Source organism: Littorina saxatilis, linkage group LG15 (genome assembly GCF_037325665.1).
Source record: "Littorina saxatilis isolate snail1 linkage group LG15, US_GU_Lsax_2.0, whole genome shotgun sequence".
Lineage (NCBI taxonomy): Eukaryota > Metazoa > Mollusca > Gastropoda > Littorinimorpha > Littorinidae > Littorina > Littorina saxatilis.
The window spans coordinates 11,492,182-11,512,557 of NC_090259.1; the positions used below are offsets into that span (position 1 = coordinate 11,492,182).

A 20,376-nucleotide genomic window follows, 5' to 3' on the forward strand; every position below is an offset into this window, starting at 1 on the left:
CTTCATGTCTCACCCAGTCACATTATTCTGACACCGGACCAACCAGTCCTAGCACTAACCCCATAATGCCAGACGCCAGGCGGAGCAGCCACTAGATTGCCAATTTTAAAGTCTTAGGTATGACCCGGCCGGGGTTCGAACCCACGACCTCCCGATCACGGGGCGGACGCCTTACCACTAGGCCAACCGTGCCGATTTATCATCATGCGTTCAGTCATCTAAAGTTGGGGTCACACCCGTGAACATGCTTCTAATGGTTTAACCGTGAGGGCGTTAAACAGCATTTATCATCATGCGTTCAGTCATCTAAAATTGGGGTCACACCCGGGAACATGCCCCTAATGGTTTAATCGTGAGGGCGTTAAACAGCATTTATCATCATGCGTTCAGTCATCTAAAGTTGGGGTCATACCCGGGAACATGCCCCTACTGGTTTAACCGTGAGGGCGTTAAACATTTATAATCATGCGTTCAGTCGTAATACTAATAGTTTAAAAAAAAAATCTAACAAAAAATGGAACGACACATAAATGTTGTTTTGTATTTTTGACCAAAATATGACATTTGAAACAGATCTCGACAGTCATTGTTTGTCTCAACCGCTGGTGCGGTCTTGTAGAACAACGAGAGTCTCGATCTGTATCAAATGTGACCCTCCACCACGAAATGAGTCGCATGTCACCTTTGCATGATTTTCATATTTTTACATTTTCCCAAAGAGTTTTTTTATGCTCTATCCAGTATTGAAAACCGTTTTAGAAAAGAGCGAAAACTGTTTGAGTTATAAGCCTGTGACTTTAGGTGACCCTCACACTGTTACCAGACACTCCCCGGACTTACATCAAGCCTAGCGCAGAACCGCGCGAGGTGACATGCGACTCATTTCGTGGTGGAGGGTCACAAATGTCATATTATGGTAAAAAATACAAATAACGTAAAATGGTGGTTTCTTTATGGAACGTTCAGTTATTGACAAAGCGAAACTTACACGGGTACTTCGACCTACTGACCGTCTCGTGGACAGACAGACACACGAGGATGAAATAAGGAAGAAGCGAAATGAGGGCTAGCTTAACTCAGTTAGGCGTTGCTTCTTCCATCTGAAGATGACGAGAATAAATAATAGGTTGGGACATTAGCAGTCTTTTTTGAGTTTTGTAAAGGAAAAGGCAATTTCAAAATCTGCATATGTCATTGCATTTGAGTAATTTTTGTTTGTCTGATCGAAAATCGGGAATATCTCCGTCACAAACTCACGAACAATTGCAAGAAGCAACAACCCAGCAACAACAACAAATAGCTAGGCAGCTTACGTCGATTTTTTTACCGGATGGGGACAGATCTGACAAAAGTGTCAAACTTTGTGAGGCAATTCTGTAGACCCTACTTATTCATTTTTTGCTAGGCCCCATCAAATTTGGCCAATGCAGCCCAGTCATGTGACGTCATCAATTTTTCCATAGCATTGATAGAGGAAAATACTGCATTTTCATGTCTAAGCAAGATGTTTTAAAAATGTAAAGGCAATATGATCAATTCAATGAATAAAATCAGAAAAGGATACATTTCAAATAATTTTTTAATCAATAAACATTCATATTTTTGCGAGATATTTGTTTATGGTTTGACAAAACTCGAAAATAAGGCCAAAAAAATCATATTGCGACATTGTACGTAACTTGCTTCCATAGTATCAATGAACATGACAATTAAACATTAATTTGTTTCAGAAATATTAGTGTTTATAACTGCTTATTCAGCCCCTTAAAGTTTTCAACATTTAGGAAAACGTCTTTAAAGCAATTCTGGCATGTACATCGGCAACCGCAGCTGGAACGAGTATGTGGATATCCATTGATCTATTTGTCACAGCTGCACTTGCACCATCTTGTGCATTGCCATCCAGCTTTCCTGCAACCACATGTGGTGCCACATCCTCTTGCACCCTTGCATGCACATTTGACTAGTTGGCTGCAAGCTTCAGATGCTATTGGCAGTGTCGTCCAAAAAGGGAGCCAAGCCTTGCTGTCCTTGTCCAGAGTCCAGACCCATCCCTCTGGAGATGGTGCTTGCTGCTGGGCCTGGTCAGCAGTGGTCCAAATGCTTGCTTGGTAGACAGCACGGTTTGAATGCTGTAATAATGTTCCCTGTGTGGGAGGAAGGGCTTCCGTCATCATCTTGTCTCTGTGCATGTGGCAAAACAGCTCTCATCGGGCCTCATCAACAGAGCCCAGCTGGCTGGTTTTGTCATACAGGACAACTGTGAAGCGTTCCAGCAATTTGGCCGACTGTCACGAATGGTGCCGCGCATACTGACCACCATGATTGCCAAGCTGTTGAGTATGCCTATACTGAGGACGATGGTGCCGATGTAGTAGTCATGTAGAAGGTAGCCCTATAATCGCAATCGCCGCTCTCAAATGTTCTCTTGACCCTTTAAATCCTGGGACAGCCCCAGTGACAACAGTTGTTGGGACGCATGGTATAAATTCAACAACAACCGGACAGAGTATATGGGGGAATAAGCTGCGGCAATGACAAATAGCACGGACGTACAGTCCCCCCTGAAGAAGCGAACAAGGAAATAACTTACCATGAAAGTCGCAAAAAGAACTCTGCAAGACTTGGAAAGACAAAGTCGTCGCTACCTATGGCCCAATTACGCTTTAACATATGTATGCCCGGCATTTTGAGGTCATTGGAACATCGGAAATCGGATCGGGTCTACTTTACTGAAGCCAGACAATGATCATAAGGAAGCAGACACAAAGATACTGCTGCATCTACAAAATGCACTGCAGACTGGGTCCTGTGCTTGCTTAGTTCGCACTGTGGACACTGACGTCATCGTCATCATCATTGGAAATTTCTGCAAGCTTCAAGCAATGTGTCCAGCGGCAGAGATTTGGATTGCTTTCGGCACAGGAAAGAATTTCACGTACTTTCACATCAATGCCATTGCTCTAGCCCTTGGAGAGGAAAAGTCTACAGCCCTCCCCACTTTCCTCAGCTTCACCGGTTGCGACACGGTCTCTGCCTTTTTTTTGGCAAAGGAAAACTGTCTACATGGGCTGCATGGAAATGTTATCCTGCAGTAACAGAGGCCTTTAGGTTAATTGAAGAGAATCCTTTTGTTGCCATGGAGTTGAACAGCCACCATGCACTTCAAATTGCTGGAACGCTTCACAGTTGTCCTGTATGACAAAACCAGCCAGCTGAGAGGGATGGGGCTAGACTCTGGACAAGGACAGCAAGGCTTGGCTCCCTTTTTGGATGACACTGCCAGTAGCATCTGAAGCTTGCAGCCAACCAGTTAAAATTGTAATGTGCATGCAAGGGTGCAAGAGGATGTGACACCACATGTGGTTGCAGGAAAGCTGGATGGCAATGCACAAGATGGTGCAAGTGCAGCTGTGACAAATAGATCAATGGATATCCACATACTCGTACCAGCTGCGGTTGCCGATGTACATGCCAGAATTGCTTTAAAGACGTTTTCCTAAATGTTGAAAACTTTAAGGGGCTGAATAAGCAGTTATAAACACTAATATTCCTGAAACAAATTAATGTTTAATTGCCATGTTCATTGATACTATGGAAGCAAGTTACGTACAATGTCGTGATATGATTTTTTTGGCCTTATTTTCGAGTTTTGTTAAACCATAAACAAATATTTCGCAAAAATATGAATGTTTATTGATTAAAAAATTATTTGAAATGTATCCTTTTCTGATTTTATTCATTGAATTGATCATATTGCCTTTACATTTTCAAAACATCTTGCTTAGACATGAAAATGCAGTATTTTCCTCTATTAATACTATAGAAAAATTGATGACGTCACATGACTGGGCTGCATTGGCCAAATTTGATGGGGCCTAGCAAAAAATTAATAAGTAGGGTCTACAGAATTGCCTCACAAAGTTTGACACTTTTGTCAAGTCGGTCCCCATCATATCGCTAAGCTGCCTGGCTAAAACACACCAATAACAAGAAATTCCTACGAGGTAGGAAAAACACCCCCGTCAAAGGGAAATAACCTTCTCAGTTGGTGGCAGTGACTGAGTGAGAATGGTTATTTCCCTTTGACCATGAAGATGTCCCTGTATAAGTCCTTGTATAATTTTAATCCACCAATAACTCCCTAACCGTGTGTTTGACTGGTCCCAATTTTTGTAAGGACCGTCTCAGGAATGTATAGAACCTGTTCACCAAGTTTGGTGACGATCGGTCCGTTCATTCTTGAGATCTATATGCGAACACAAACACACAAACACACAAACACACAAACACCCAAACAAACACATCGAGCGAAACCTATACACACCCCTATACCGGGGGTGTAATGAAGGCGGCGGAGAGAGATTGAGAGAGAAGAGGAGAGAGACTGACTATTAGGGTTTAACGTCCTCTTAGACCAACTGGTCTATATTGGGACAGGTATTGATAATACGCTGAAGATATGGTGTGATTAACAGCTATTGTGTTTTCAGCGTAGCAAATGGGTCCGATATTTTGACGAGACAATGCCGACGAGTCGAAGACGAGTCGCATTATACTTGTTCGAGTCTAAATATCGGACCGTATGGCTACGCTGAAAACACAATAGCGATTATATAGCTGTTATGACCTTGATTTGTTGTTCCAAACTTACAAAATGACAGTTTTTGCGTCGATGCGTTGATCTCAGGTTTTGATAGCAGACAAACTTCTTACGCGCATCATGTTCGCGCAGACATGCACACCGCTACACGCTTTCTGACTTTGGAAGAAAAACTGACTCCAAGTGCATTCGACTTGACAACACAGTTGTTAAAACAGCTTTTTAAGTTGTCAGTGTATGCTGTTGTCGATAGAAACATCGCCGTGGTACAGATGGGTAAACCGGAATCATGCGTCGGCCATTTTTCTCAATATGCTTTTGGATATTGAGTAAAATGGACAACTTCCGCCGCATTATGCTTTGATGATCGGAAGAGACCATCCAATCACAGCCCCCGAATTCCCCCACGTGTTCATCAGAATAGCTATATACTTTGATTCGAACAAGCCCGCTGTGGCTGTCTTCTTCGACACACCAGCATTGGGTTTGTCTCGTCAAAGTATCGAAATACGATCATGATAATCAGAGACGAGAGACAATGCATGCGTGTCTTCGTGTTTTCCAAGCCCTGAGACTTTTGCTGTGAACTTGGGATCTTTTTCGTGCGCACGTGTGCACACGGGGGTGTTCGGACACCGAAGAGAGTCTGCACAAAGTTGACTCCGAGAAATAAATCTCTCGCCGAACGTGGGGATCGAACCCACGCTGATAGCGAGCAACTGGCTACAAAGCCAGCGCGCTACCAACTGAGCTACGTCCCCGCCCCTGAGGAGAGAGAGAGAGAGACAGAGACAGAGAGAGACAGAGAGAGAGAGAGATAGTGTGAGAGATAGACAGAGAGAGACAGAGAGAGAGAGAGACAAGACAAGACAAGACAAGACAAAATCTTTATTATCGAGGGTAATAGATAAGCAAGAATATTGCTTTTTTACATCCAGCCCTCGCCCTAATATAGGGTCAACAAGAACAGAAAACAATATAATCAAATAACTATCACATCAAACTTATAATACATTATATATATATATACAGATATAAATTTAAAAAAAAATTGTCATGCTGCATTTTAAGTACAATTTCCAATGATAAATATGTCAATTTTTAACATATCTTAATTTAGATCTGCATATTATTATAATTTAGTTTAACATGCACATACATTTTAAATGAATTGTTGAACCATTCAGCACATGTTTAGTTGCATTATGTGCGACATATAATTTTTTTTGAAGCTGTCTGTGTTTGTTTTATGCTTAAGAAAAATAGGCAGTGAGTTCCATAGGACCGCACCTGAATATAGAAGGCTTGATTTGAAAAGGTCAATACGTGGAGTCGGTGTTATGATTTTTAGTCTGTTATAGTTCAAAATAAAATTATCACGTAATGTCTCCGTGAGAGAGAGAGAGAGAGAGAGAGAGAGAGAGAGAGAGAGAGAGAGAGAGAGAGAGAGAGAGAGAGAGAGAGAAGGGGAGAGAGAGCGAGAGAGAGAGAGAGAGAGATTGAGAGAAGGGGAGAGAGAGAGAGAGAGAGAGAAGGGGAGAGAGAGAGAGAGAGAGATTGAGAGAAGGGGAGAGAGAGAGAGAGACAGAGAAGGGGAGAGAGAGAGAGAGATTGTGAGAGAAGGGGGAAGAGAGAGAGAGAGAGTGTGTATTAGAGAGAGAGAAAGAGTGTATGTGTGTGTGTGTGTGTGTGTGTGTGTGTGTGTGTGTGTGTTAGAGAGAGAGAGGGGGAGAGAGAGAGAAAGGGAGAGAGAAAGGGGGAGAGAAAGGGAGAGAGAGAGAGTGTGTGTGTTAGAGAGAAAGGGAGAGAGAGAGAAAGGTAGAGAGAGATAGTGTGTTAGAGAGAGACTGTGTGTGTGTTAGAGATAGAGTGTGTTTGAGAGAGTGTGTTAGAGAGAGTGTGTGTTAGAGAGAGTGTGTGTTAGAGAGAGAGAGTGTGTGTGTCAGAGAGAGTGTGTGTGTTAGAGAGAGCGAGAGTGTGTTAGAGAGAGAGAGAGTGTGTGTTAGAGAGAGAGAGATAGGGAAGTGTGCGTGTTAGAGAGAGATAGTGTGAGAGTGTGTGTTAGGGAGAGAGAGATAGAAAAGAGTGCGTGTTAGAGAGAGAGAGAGAGAGAGAGAGAGAGAGAGAGAGAGAGAGAGAGAGAGAGAGAGAAAGAGAGAGAGAGATTGATAATATTCAGGTTTAGTGTTTCAAACCCAAGGAATCTATCGTGGCTTATCTTAGTCCGGGCACTGTTGGAATCTTCTTCTTCTTCTTCTTCTGCGTTCGTGGGCTGAAACTCCCACGTACACTCGTGTTTTTGCACGAGTGGAATTGTACGTGTATGACCGTTTTTACCCCGCCATTTAGGCAGCCATACGCCGCTTTCGGAGGAACTGTTGGAATCAAGTTGGTTTGTTGCACATAAGGCAATGTCGTTTTCTTCTTTTTCTTCTTCGTTCATGGGCTGAAACTCCCACGTACACGTGTTTTTTGCACGAGTGGGATTTAACTTTTATGACCATTTTTATTCTGCCATTTATGCAGTCATACACCGCTTTCGGGGGAAAATGTCGTTTTGAAAAGCGATGTCTGCGCGCCCCCTAATGGTTAAACCCTGAGGGCGTTAAAAACATTCATCATCAAAAGCGATAGTTTTCACTTAAAGATTTGTATGATGCCTTGGACATTTTGTCTTGCACGGGAGATGTAACTACTCTGGCCAACAGTTGAGGATATTTTTGGGTCTGGGACATGTGACGTCACACTCATATATTACTCAAATCAAACGAACCCGTTCTTAAAGCGGACGAAATTGCACATACATTTCTGACCGAAACACTGCTGGTTAACATCTTGGCAAAACCCCTGAAAAAAAGATCTGAACATTCGATGGAAAGATTAAATGTGAACTTGTAATTAAACATTGTGACGAACCTTCCTGATTGTTTCGCTTGACGTCAGCGTCATGAGAGAAGAGCGTATCTGGAATCTCTACGTCATCTTCCTGCATGGATGACGTCATTCTGGTCAGCGCCGTCGCTAGGCAACACGTCATCAGCACTAGAAGTTGCGTCAGCACTCGGCGAGATTCCATTGCTGTTGTTATGGTTGTTGTTACTGGTGTTTCTGAAATAAAGAAGAAAACAGATTCCTGTCAAATCACCGACGACGACTCTTCTCGTGTTACTTCATAATCGTCCTGTTGCTTTTGCATTGAAATTTGGAAGGCAGGTGTGGGACAGGTAGCGTTCAAAATTAGAGTGCCCCCTCCCTTAACAATAACTACAATAACAATGAACCGCGCATGCTGTGCTGTCTTCACACATTTTGGGAAGCAAAATCGTCATCATCATCTACCTCTTCTTTCCTGTAATCTCTTCCCTTTTCTTTTTTCCCTTGCACATTTCATGGCCGTCCGAACTTCTGATAGTAATGCAGTTGATACGTTGAAAATCATTGTGTATGCGTGGGTGCGTGTATAAGTGTGTATGTGTGTGTGTGTGTGTGTGTGTGTGTGTGTGTGTGTGTGCTTGCGTACGTGGGTGGGTGCGTGCGTGTGTGTGTGTGTGTATGGGGGTGGGGTGTGTGTGTGTGTGTGTGTGAGTGTGTGTGTGTGTGTGTGTGTGAGCATTCTTTTGTTGTAACTAGGTTAGAAAATCATCGGTCAATGTTTATTGACAGGCAATAAAGTTGAGAGGAAGAAACCAAGTGATGAGGATGGACGGCGTTTGCTCATTTCAATGGCTTCTGATTCTCTTAGTTCATCGACCAAGCTGCAGCGAACAGATTATAATTTTGACCCTCCCCACAAAAACAGCAACTGGAAAGAGTCCACTCTCACTAATTACCGCGAAAACGGATAGTATGTACAACCCCGAAGGGCGTGGCCCGAACGACCCGTACTGAAATAGACGATAATCCGCTCAAAGCATTGATTTTTTTTAGTGTAGACTTTCTAACGCTGGGATCTCTTCTGACCAGGATTTCCCTCTGAGCTACCGTCGTCACCTTTGGCGTTTTTATGCCTGGACGATAATAGGACGTAGGTGCGAAACTAGGGCTCCAAATTGCTCCACTGACTCTGTCTTAACTCACCACCGGAAATGATGTAGGAGCCTCGTTCTAAAGTCTTTAGTCTGCTGCGAGGCTGTTTTCGAAAGGGGAAAGGAAAATGAAAGGTGAGAACGTGTGTAAGGTTCAACCGTCGATAGTCTCATGGAAGTTTTGAAAAAGTTTTCTGAGTTCAAAGTTTTACCGATGTAAATCATATCTTTTTCTCCTTTATGAGCTATGCTGGGAGAGGGTTGTTGTTGTTGTTGTTGTTGTTGTTGTTGTTGTTGTTGTTGTTGTTGTTGTTGTTGTTGTGTGTGTGTGTGTATGTGTGTGTGTGTATATGTGTGTGTGTGTGTGAGTGTATGTGTGTGTATGTGTGTGTGTGCATGTGTGTGTGTGTATGTGTGTGTGTGTGTGTGTGTGTGTGCGAGTGTGTGTGTGAGTGTGTGTGTGTGTGTGTGTGAGTGTGTGTGCGAGTGTGTGTGTGTGTGTGTGTGTGTGTGAGTGTGTGTGCGAGTGTGTGTGTGTGTGAGTGTGTGTGTGTGTGTGGTGTGGTGGAGGAAGGGGGAAGCAGAAGGGAGGGGGTGGTGCTGGGTGGGGGCAGGAGGTTGGTAGGAGAGGAATAAACATGACATATGTATATAATTTTAGATTCAGAATGTGATGAAGAATACGATGCAATCAATTTTAAATCTGTTTGCGAAAAATCGATTTTAATGACAACTTTAATGAGCAAACTCATTAATTACTTTTTAAACCTCCAAGCTGAAATGCAATACTATAGTCCGGGCTTCGTCGAAGATTACTTGACCAAAATTTCAACCAATTTGGTTGAAAAATGAGAGCGTGACAGTGCCGCCTCAACTTTCACGAAAAGCCGGATATGACGTCATCAAAGACATTTGTCAAAAAAATGAAAAAACATCTGGAGATACCATACTCAGGATCTCTCATGTCAAGTTTCATGAAGATCAGTCCAGTAGTTTACTCTGAATCGCTCTACACACACACACACACACACAGACACACACACATGCACCACGACCCTCGTCTCGATTCCCCCCTCTACGTTAAAACATTTAGTCAAAACTTGACTAAATGTAAAAAGAAAGAAAAAACCACACAAAAACAAAACATTTGTTGGACGGTAGGTGTGATACTGTCTTTCCTTTTCTTGGCGGATTTTCTTCTGTCTATCTCTGTCATCTCTGCTTTTATTTGCTGACGAAGATATTGCGTCGAAACTGGCAGGCCTACACGTTCTTATGTTTGATTACACCCCCGGTATAGGGGTGTGTATAGGTTTCGCTCGATGTGTTTGTTTGTTTGTTTGTGTTCGCATATAGATCTCAAGAATGAACGGACCGATCGTCACCAAACTTGGTGAACAGGTTCTATACATTCCTGAGACGGTCCTTACAAAAATTGGGACCAGTCAAGCACACGGTTAGGGAGTTTTTGGTGTGTATAGGATTCGGTCGATGTGTTTGTTTGTTTGTTTGTGTTCGCATATAGATCTCAAGAATGAACGGACCGATCGTCACCAAACTTGGTGAACAGGTTCTATACATTCCTGAGACGGTCCGTACAAAAATTGGGACCAGTCAAACACACGGTTAGGGAGTTATTGGTGGATTAAAATTATACAAGGACTTATAGAGGGACATCTTAATGGTCAAAGGGAAATAACCATTCTCACTCAGTCACTGCCACCAACTGAGAAGGTTATTTCCCTTTGACGGGGGTGTTTTTCCTACCTCGGAGGAATTTCTTGTTGTCCATGTTTCTGGTGAGTACATTTTGATTGATACTTGTTCATCCTTGTAAAATCTGTCTTGGTCCCCATTCGTGGCGGGTTAGGTGGTTGTTGGTATTATTGGGCCTTTGGGTGTATTTGTCTATTCGGTACCGATTTAACATGCTGTTTCCTTTCTCAGTTTGCTTGATGGCCTCCGTGTTTGAGCTTCAAGAATAGTGTCCAACAGTTTAGGAGAGCCATTGTGAATTGCCAACATTTGCTGACAGAAAAGACGTATGAAAGTAAGTTGTAACTGAAGCCACATCATTGCCAAAACCGTCATTTTAACTTGGAAATTAGTTTCAGTCTGTAAATGTTACTTCGTGTTCAAGAGCCATAACCACATTGACAAAGATAGTTCATTTGGGACTCTCAACTTGAATTTGACTGAGTCCCGAGAACAAGTTTGATGATGAAGTCCAACAGTGTAGAGATGGTGAGAGGAATGGGGGGGAGGAGGGGCAAGAGGGGAGGAGTGAGTTGGGTTACCAGACACGGAGGAGTATTTTGGATGCGGGTGTCGGAAATTGGACACGAAGCCTAATACGCCTAGGGCAGAGGGGAATTGGGTTCTTGTCGGAAAAAGTTGACATGCAGGTAACCTGAATTCTGCATCCTCACAAAAACATGTCGTAAGAAAAATAGGAGCTTTGTCATCATCGATAAAACTCGAGACAAGAAGGATCGAGAATACGTACAATGAGGTCTCCGGCAAAATAGGGAAAGACTGAAGGATACGAGAGAAACACATCCTGGCGCAGCGCAACTGCACTTGCGCATACGCTTAGAGAGAGAGAGAGAGAGAGAGAGAGAGAGAGAGAGAGAGAGAGAGAGAGAGAGAGAGAGAGAGAGAGAGAGAGAGAGAGAGAGAGAGGGAGAGAGAAAGAGAGAGGAAAGAGACTGAGAGAGACTGAGAGAGACTGAGAGAGAGAGAGAGACTGAGAGAGAGAGAGAGGGGGAGAGAGGGGGAGAAAGGGAGAAGGAAAGAGGAAGAGAGAAAGGGAGAGAGAGAAAAAGAGAGAGGGAGAGAAAGAGACATACACAGATAGACGGACAGAGAAAGAAAGAGAGAGAGACAGAGACAGAGAGAGTGACAGAGAGAGAGACAGAGAGAGGTAGAGCGACTGAGAGCGTGACATGGACCTTGACAAATAAAGTTCAAAGAAGATCGTTGAAAACTGGTGATGTAAGCCTATCAGCCTCGGGTGTGGTGAAACTATAAATGGAAAAATAAATAACACAAACTTTTTTTCTCTCCTAGCATATAACCACGTCATGTCCCAATTAGACACTAGTTCTGGGGACAGAAAAACCAAGTTAGCATAGCATAGAAACTTTTCAGTTTTCCTTGTAGAGAGACTGAGAGAGAGAGAGAGACAGAGAGAGAGACAGAGTCTGGAGTCTGGAGTCTGGATTGTTTATTGATTAGGCCTTGGGCCCATTTCAATTCGGGGTGTACAAAGTTTCAACATTCATGCTTCATGAAAAATAATCATAGTAATATTAATCATAATAAAAATCATCATCATCGTAATGACAGTCGACATGGCGACAGTGGAAACAGGCATTTACAACAGCAAAACGTTGGAAAAGGACAGTAATGCATCAGCACAAAATGCAATCTCTGTCGCACTTAGAGAGAGAGACAGAGAGAGGTAGAGAGACTGAGAGAGACTGAGAGAGAGACAGAGAGACAGAGAGAGAGAGAGAGAGAGAGGGAGAGAGAAAGAGAGAGGGAGAGAGAAAGAGAGAGGAAAGAGACTGAGAGAGAGAGAGACAGAGAGGGAGACATTTGGGGGACATTAGGCATTGACACTTCGAAAGCCACGACAGTAAAACTGCTAGTCACGCGCTTAATAACCAACCATTTAAATTGTTTAAAGCATGTATGATGCCATGGTCATGGCAGGATGAAATTGCGCGGTAAGGTATTTTTTGGGAAAATGTTTGTGATTATGTTATTAAATGAAAAAACAACCCAACCTTTTGTGCCGTCAGAAATTCTTACTCCGAGTAAATTTTTCGTACGAGAAAAGAACTCCCCAAGGCACGAGAAAATTACTCCCTCCACGAAATTTTTACTCCCCATTTTATTTAGTTCCAGTAAAACTTTAAAACTTTCGTACGCGAAAACTGGATGCGGGCGAAGGGATAATGCCAATATGTGATCTCGCGCAAACGAATGTCGCGCTACCCTCCATCCACCCCTTCCACCACCAAGACTAACAGGGGACAAGGGAGTAAAAATGTCGTACACCTGGATTGGGAAGTTAAATTGCTCGTGTTAGGGTGAAGTAATTTATTCGTTATTTATTCGTCAGGGGAGTAAAAAAATTTTACGAAATGTTTACTCAGAATTCACCTGTCGTGGGGAGTAATTTTCTCGTGTAATGGGGGAGTACTTTTTTTGTAAAGGGAGTAACATTTTCGTACGAAATTATTACTCCGGAGTAAAAATCTCGTGGGAGTAATTTTCTCGTGTTACACCGGTCACCAAAAATGCTTTGACTTTTTCGCAGTCTCGGCGTACGCGTAAGATCGTTTAACACTGTCCATGCCAAGTTTGGGACGCACGTGCCAAGCGCCCCCCAAATAAGCGCCGTGACAGATGAGGACAGAAAACAGCTTGGACACAGCGATCGATAGAAAATTGAACTTTTCAAAGAACAAATGATAGCGGAGTTCGGTACAAGTCACAAAGTTTAACAACAGCGCCATTACAGTGCTGTGTGTGTGGGTGTGTGGAGGATGGGGGTGGGTGGTTGTGTGTGTGTGTGTGTGTGTGTGTGTGTGTGTGTGTGCGTATGTATGTGTGTGTGTGTGAGTGTGTGTGTGTGTGTGTGTCTGAATGTGTGAGTGTGTGTGTGTGTGTGTGTGTGTGTGTGTTTGAGTGTGTGTGTGTTAGTGTGTGTGAGTTTGTTAGTGTGTGTGTGTGCGTGTGTGTGTGTGTATGTATTTGTTAGTGTGTGTGTGGGGGGGTGGGGGTATTTGTTAGTGTGTCTGTGTGTGTGTGTGTGTGTGTGTGTGTGTGCGTGTGTTAGTGTGTGTGTGTTTGAACGTGTGTGTGTGTGTTTGTACGTGTACGTGTTTGTATTCTCGTGAGTGTGTGGGTGTGTGTGTTGTTTTGTTGTGGTTGCTATTGTATTTTACAGGTGAACCTCTCTATTCGGTTCAGAAAATCAAGCAAATGCATTTGGACATTTTTTTGGACATTCTGAACAGCGACCAAGAGATAGATATTTTGCGAGTAAAAGAAGGGAAAATCTGCTGAAAGCTTATGTCTGTAGAAAGAGTAAAGATAGCAAAAACAAGCGCCTTTTATGAAGACACGGATAAGAATAATTTAGTTGAAATACAAAAATCGTCGCAATATATAAATTTATATTGGGAGGAGGGGAAGGGGTGCGTAAGGTAATTCTTGGGTTGTTTATTGCATATAAAGCTGCGAACGCTGGACATTTTCCGAACCAAAGAACACTCAAAAACATGTCATTTGTGTGAATCAATTTTCAACTGATTTTAAGGGAATGTTCGTATTTTATTCAGTACTGGCGGGAAAGCATACATCTACCAAGCGAAAACCGTTGGATTCAGGAGTAGACGTGCCCTAGGGATTGGCCAACAGTGTCACGTGTAGTTTGCCCCAGTGTTTAAGCAAAATCACCTCTTCCACAAACCGTACTATTTTCAGAGTTCGTCTATTGCCATTTGTGACCCTCCACCACGGAATGAGTCGCATGTCACCTTTGCATGATTTTCATATTTTTACCTTTTCCTAAAGAGTTTTTTATGCTCTATCCAGTGGTGAAAACCGTTTTAGAAAAGAGCAAAAACTGTTTGAGTTATAAGCCTGTGACTAAGGTGACCCTCACACTGTTACCAGACACTCCCCGGACTTATATTAAGCCTAGTGCAGAACCGCGCGAGGTGACATGCGACTCATTTCGTGGTGGAGGGTCACATTTGGTATCTGTATTAATCTAGCAAAAGCGAGTATGTTTTAGTGTTGTCTTGGGCTAAAACTTAGTACAAAGCAGAACCAACAAGAAATTCCTCCGAGGTAGGAAAAACACCCCCGTCAAGGGAAATAACCTTCTCAGTTGGTGGCAGTGAGAATGGTTATTTCCCTTTGACCAATAATATGTCCCTCTATAAGTCCTTGTATAATTTTAATCCACCAATAACTCCCTAACCGTGTGTTTGACTGGTCCCAATTTTTGTAAGGACCGTCTCAGGAATGTATAGAACCTGTTCACCAAGTTTGGTGACGATCGGTCCGTTCATTCTTGAGATCTATATGCGCACACAAACACACAAACAAACACATGGAGCGAATCCTATACACACCCCTATACCGGGGGTGTAAAGACAGAGTACACGAGTATGCGCCACCGTGTCCAAAGACGACCCATTCACAATTTGAATAACCGAACGTTGAAGCACTATATATATATATTTTTTAATTTTTTTAATTTCATTTTTCATTTTTCTCTCCACTATTTTATTGTCCCATCGCTTGGAAATTCGGGTCGATTCCTCCCAGTGGAAAGCTAGCAGCAACAGAGTCGCGCTACCCAGGTGTATACGTGTTTAGGTGTGATTAGCCACCTGCACTTATGGCAGAATGACCGAGGTCTTTTACGTGCCACTGTGGTGACACGGGGGTGGGACATGGAAACCGTCTCTGAGTCTGCACATAAAGTTGACCCGTGTCCGTCCCGGCCCGGATTCGAACCTGCGACCTTGGGATCACAAGTCCAGTGCTCTACCAACTGAGCTACCGGGTGTACCTCGTGTCTGGTATCATTATTGCAATCCCCAGATCGAACTACATTGGGAATTGAATTGGTCTTGGTTGAAGTGACGCGAAAAACCAACCACAAACCAAATATGAAGGTCTTTATGAATAGTTTTTTTGTTCTTATTTGTCGGCGAGAGTGTCCCTTTCAGATGTGCAGAATATTTCGGACAGCACTGCATGTTTGAAAACCAGATTGAGAATTACCTAAAATTACTAAAGATAGACAAACAATGTCCCCGTCAGTGAGAGGTGGCTCATGATTTTACATAATTAAACTAGAAATAATTGCATTTTGATGGATTGTGATAGTTTTTGGAGAAAGATAATTGTGGGTTTTGTCGCTTTATCTTCGTCTAAACCTGACTGACAGTCCAGGCTGTCAATATTTGATTGTTTTTGATTGACGTAGCCGAGTAGCGTCAAGAGAGCACGCATGAAAGTATTGATTCTGAAAATCCAAAAATCCGATCATCTGTCAGTTTTGACATGAGGAGCGGAAATTTCACGGAAGTATGTTTGAAGCATGGAAGTCCTGTATAAATGTTTTACATGTTGGGGACAGTGTAGATCTTAATTGCTGTACTGTTGTGTGATGTATGCATGACGTCCTTTGTTTTGTCCGATCGAATACTATTGTTGGAACACGTGCACATAAAATTAAAAAAGATCTCTCTCTCTCTCTCTCTCTCTCTCTCTCTCTCTCTCTCTCTCTCTCTCTCTCTCTCTCTCTCTCTCTCTCTCTCACTCACTCACCACCCTACCTCTCACTGTGCGCATGTTGTAGTTTTGTTTCTAAGTAATTCTTCGCAGCCTCTGAAAGCTTGACAGATTTGTATGAACAGTAAATATCTTTGCATTCGAACACGTGTCTGATATCGATACATTTGTTGCGAAGGCAAGGCTTTGCTACAGACAACGAGAAGGCCTAAACCAACTTTTGAACTCTTCGTTTCAGTCGATGTTTTCAGGCTTCAGTTTATTTCTAAACTGCTTTACTTTCCAGACCCCGAACACCAAGACACATAAAGAAGAAACGGAGAAAATAAATCACCAATTTTGTTCCGGGATTGTGAAATGGTTAAATTGTTCTCGTTCTCTGTCCTTAAAGGCACAGTAAGCCTCCCGTAAACCATCACAGATACGGTCAGGCTTTTACACACAGTACAAACACCCTTTCATTTAAACACTCACCGATTGAGAACATCCTAGGTGCCCTCCGTAAAGAGCGAACAATTTTCAAAGAATTTATTTTTGCTTGGTTTATCTTACCCCTGAGCCATCGTGAACCCGTGTGATCCAGTTTCCCTTTTTCACAATGTAGTCGTCAGTTAGTCATTTGAATGCGACTCAATGTGAGCTTATCTACAATAGCACGTTTTTATGCACGAAACAAACGGCTGTGGTTCACAAGAACTCTAGCGATGGCTTTTCACTGTTGAGAGGAACGGCGATATGCCGCGTAAACCCGGCGTCGTCTGCTACGACCCTTGCGTGACCCTGCTGCCGGGCTTTTCTTTTTTCAAACTTTCACAACTTCGAATTGCACTGATCTTGTCTTGATGAAAAAAGAATTCTTTTATGATTAAAGAATGTTTGTGTAACAAGCTGTCAATTTATTATTTAGATTTTAAAAGTTAGGTCTAGCGCAAAAACGCACCACGGTCCAAAAACATTCTGATAATCATCGATCCACGGCTATCGCCATTTTAAGGGAAGTAACTCATTTTTGACCTGAGTTCAGGATGGGTCCAAAAAGTGTTCGAGACAATCTGCAAAATTAATTCTTTAAAAATTGCTCGCTCTTTACGTAGGGCACCTAGGATGTTCCCGTTTGGTGAGCGTTCAAATGGAAGGGTGTTTGTACTGTGTGTAAAAGCCTGACAGTATCTGTGATGGTTTACGGGAGGCTTACTGTCCGGGCGTGATTTCCGGGATATTCATCACAGCCGTCCAGCTCCAAAACGAGGCGCCATTGTTGCAAGGGCCAAGTCCACGAAAATAAATTCTTTGAACATTTCTCACGCTCGACAGAAAGCAGCCAGGATGTTCCCGTTCGGTGAGCGTTTAAATGGAAGTATGCTTGTACTGTGTGTAGACGCTCGGGGAGCTCTGTGATGGTTTAAGGGAGGCTTACTGTGCCTTTAAGTGCCCGGGAAAACCTTGTTCTTTTTTTCTCTTTTCTTTTACAAACAGCTTGTTATTCAGGGAATAGAAAAATTAAGAAAAAAACCCAGGAAGATTTAGTTATTCGAACGTGCAATAACAGAGAAATTGTTTCCTTGTTTGTTTGTTTGTTAAAAGAGATTCACAAACTTAAAGCGTTTGACCTTCTCTTGCGAAGGGCTGCATACTTAATGTTGTGGGTGCAATGTTTGAAAACACTTCACAAAACTCTAAGAAAAGACCTATATTAACAGCTATTGTGTTTTCAGCGTAGCAATATTTCGTGTGTTTGCTTAACGCCCAGCCGACCACGAAGGGACATATCAGGGCGGTGTTGCTTTGACATATAACGTGCGCCACACACAAGACAGAAGTCGCAGCACAGGCTTCATGTCTCACCCAGTCACATTATTCTGACACCGGACCAACCAGTCCTAGCACTAACCCCACAATGCCAGACGCCAGGCGGAGCAGCCATTAGATTGCCAATTTTAAAGTCTTAGGTATGACCCGGCCGGGGTTCGAACCCACGACCTCCCGATCACGGGGCGGACGCCTTACCACTAGGCCAACCGTGCCGGTCTAGCGTAGCAATAGGGTCCGATATCTAGACGAGACAAGTATAATGCCGACGAGTCGAAGACGAGTCGCATTATACTTGTTCGAGTCTAAATATCGGACCCTATTGCTACGCTGAAAATAAAATAGCAATTATATAGCTGTTCTGACCTTGATTTGTTGTTCCAAACTTACAAAATGACAGTTTTTGCGTCGATGCGTTCATCTCAGGTTTTGATAGCAGACGCCGTTTCTTATGCGCATTAGTTTTGCGCAGGCGCCACACTGACTTTGGAGAAAAAAAACACCTCGATTTGACAACACAGCTGTTAAACAGCGTTTTATTAGTTCATTCGTATACAACAAAAAGAAGTTTGAGTTTTTTAAATTTTGAACAAGACTACTTATGAAGAAGACCAAAACACAACATCAACATAAAACTAGAAACAACTGAAGAACTAGGATGCAACAAGGGGAGGAGAAGAGAACAGCTAATCCGTACAATGCGAGCAGACGGCAGCGACGTTTCCAATTTGGGTGAATGGCATTTATACTTGTCTCGTCATGAAGCGAAATTTTCAACCTGAGTTATAAACGACTACATGAATGTTAGTGCCATGGGTTGTACATCAATAATTCAGAGGGGAAGTGGGGTATTTAGTGTGGAGTTACGAGATAAGAAAAGCCGAATGCGAAAGTTTGTGTCAGTCAGCAACTGAGCTCACACAGGCACACAAAAACGGCTGTTCCGTTTTACTCCCCTGTTTGTACATCTTTCGACTTTGGGCATTTTGTGGTGTTTAGGGACAGAAAATAATTGGTTTAGTCCTGTTTCATCGGGAAGTTAGCAGAAAAGGGTATGCTATCGACATTTGTAAAGCTGAAAACTGCGGACTTCCTGGCAGCCACTGGTCTGAGGATTTAGCACGGCCATCAACATCGAACGCAGAAGAAGAAGAAGAAGTAAAGCTGAAAAACATTCCCGAGAAGAATTTCAAGTTGTCAGTGTATGCTGTTGTCGATTGTTAACATCGTGTGGTGCAGATGGGTAAACCGGAACCATGCGTCTTTGTTATTGCCAATCTGCTTTTGGATATTGGCAAAAATGGCCGACTTCCGTAGCATAATGCTTTGATGATGATGTTGAGACCATCCAATCACAGCCCCCGAATTCCCCCACGTGTCCATCAGAATAGCTATATTGTCAGATGTTTCTTGATTTGTTGGATTACTTATTTTGTGTTAAAGGTGCACGGGAAAAAAACTCATTTGTCATTACAATGTAGTTAGTGTAAATGTGAGATTGTCATTACAATGTAGTTACTGTAAATGTGAGATTGTCATTACAATGTAGTTAGTGTAAATGTGAGATTGTCATTACAATGTAGTTACTGTAAATGTGAGATTGTCATTACAATGTAGTTAGTGTAAATGTGAGATTGTCATTACAATGTAGTTACTGTAAATGTGAGATTGTCATTACAATGTAGTTACTGTAAATGTGAGATTGTCATTACAATGTAGTTAGTGTAAATGTGAGATTGTCATTACAATGTAGTTACTGTAAATGTGAGATTGTCATTACAATGTAGTTAGTGTAAATGTGAGATTGTCATTACAATGTAGTTAGTGTAAATGTGAGATTGTCATTACAATGTAGTTAGTGTAAATGTGAGATTGTCATTACAATGTAGTTAGTGTAAATGTGAGATTGTCATTACAATGTAGTTAGTGTAAATGTGAGATTGTCATTACAATGTAGTTAGTGTAAATGTGAGATTGTCATTACAATGTAGTTACTGTAAATGTGAGATTGTCATTACAATGTAGTTACTGTAAATGTGAGATTGTCATTACAATGTAGCCTAGTTACTGTAAATGTGAAATTGTCATTACAATGTAGTTACTGTAAATGTGAGATTGTCATTACAATGTAGTTACTGTAAATGTGAAATTGTCATTACAATGTAGTTACTGTAAATGTGAGATTGTTATTACAATGTAGTTACTGTAAATGTGAGAGCCGAAGAGGGAGTGTGTCCGGGGGGGGGGGGGGGAGAGAGAGAGAGAGAGAGAGAGAGAGACGGAGAGAGAGAGAGAAAGGGAGAGAGTGACAATAACAATGACATTGACATTTCTAAGAGAGCGAGAGAAAGAGAAAGAATGAGAGTAAGGAAAAAGAGGGAGGATGGGAGTGAGAGAGAGAGAGAGAGAGAGAGAGAGAGAGAGAGAGAGAGAGAGAGAGAGAGAGAGAGAGAGAGAGAGAGAGAGAGAGAGAGAGAGAGATATATAGACTGCAGAAAGACAGATTTGAACATAACTTGTGTGGCTATTTGCCGGAGATACTAAATCGTAAAGTAAGTATCAAGAACAGCAAATGATAAAAGCTAATCATGGAGAAGATACGGCCAGTTTGTT

The 20,376-nt window shown here is 42.4% G+C and overlaps 1 protein-coding gene and 1 long non-coding RNA gene across 2 annotated transcripts in view; one reads left to right on the plus strand and one right to left on the minus strand.

Moving 5' to 3' along the window:
* Positions 1 to 20,376, plus strand: part of LOC138948550 (uncharacterized) — a 338,312-nt gene that overhangs the window by 172,441 nt on the left and 145,495 nt on the right. The window lies entirely within an intron of this gene.
* Positions 1 to 20,376, minus strand: part of LOC138948520 (uncharacterized) — a 39,521-nt gene that overhangs the window by 18,314 nt on the left and 831 nt on the right. Inside the window, exon 2 of the mRNA XM_070320072.1 lies at positions 7,520 to 7,711. Within this exon, the coding sequence (XP_070176173.1) occupies positions 7,520 to 7,679 (160 nt within the window). The 5' untranslated portion in view covers positions 7,680 to 7,711. The remainder of the gene's footprint in view (positions 1 to 7,519; positions 7,712 to 20,376) is intronic.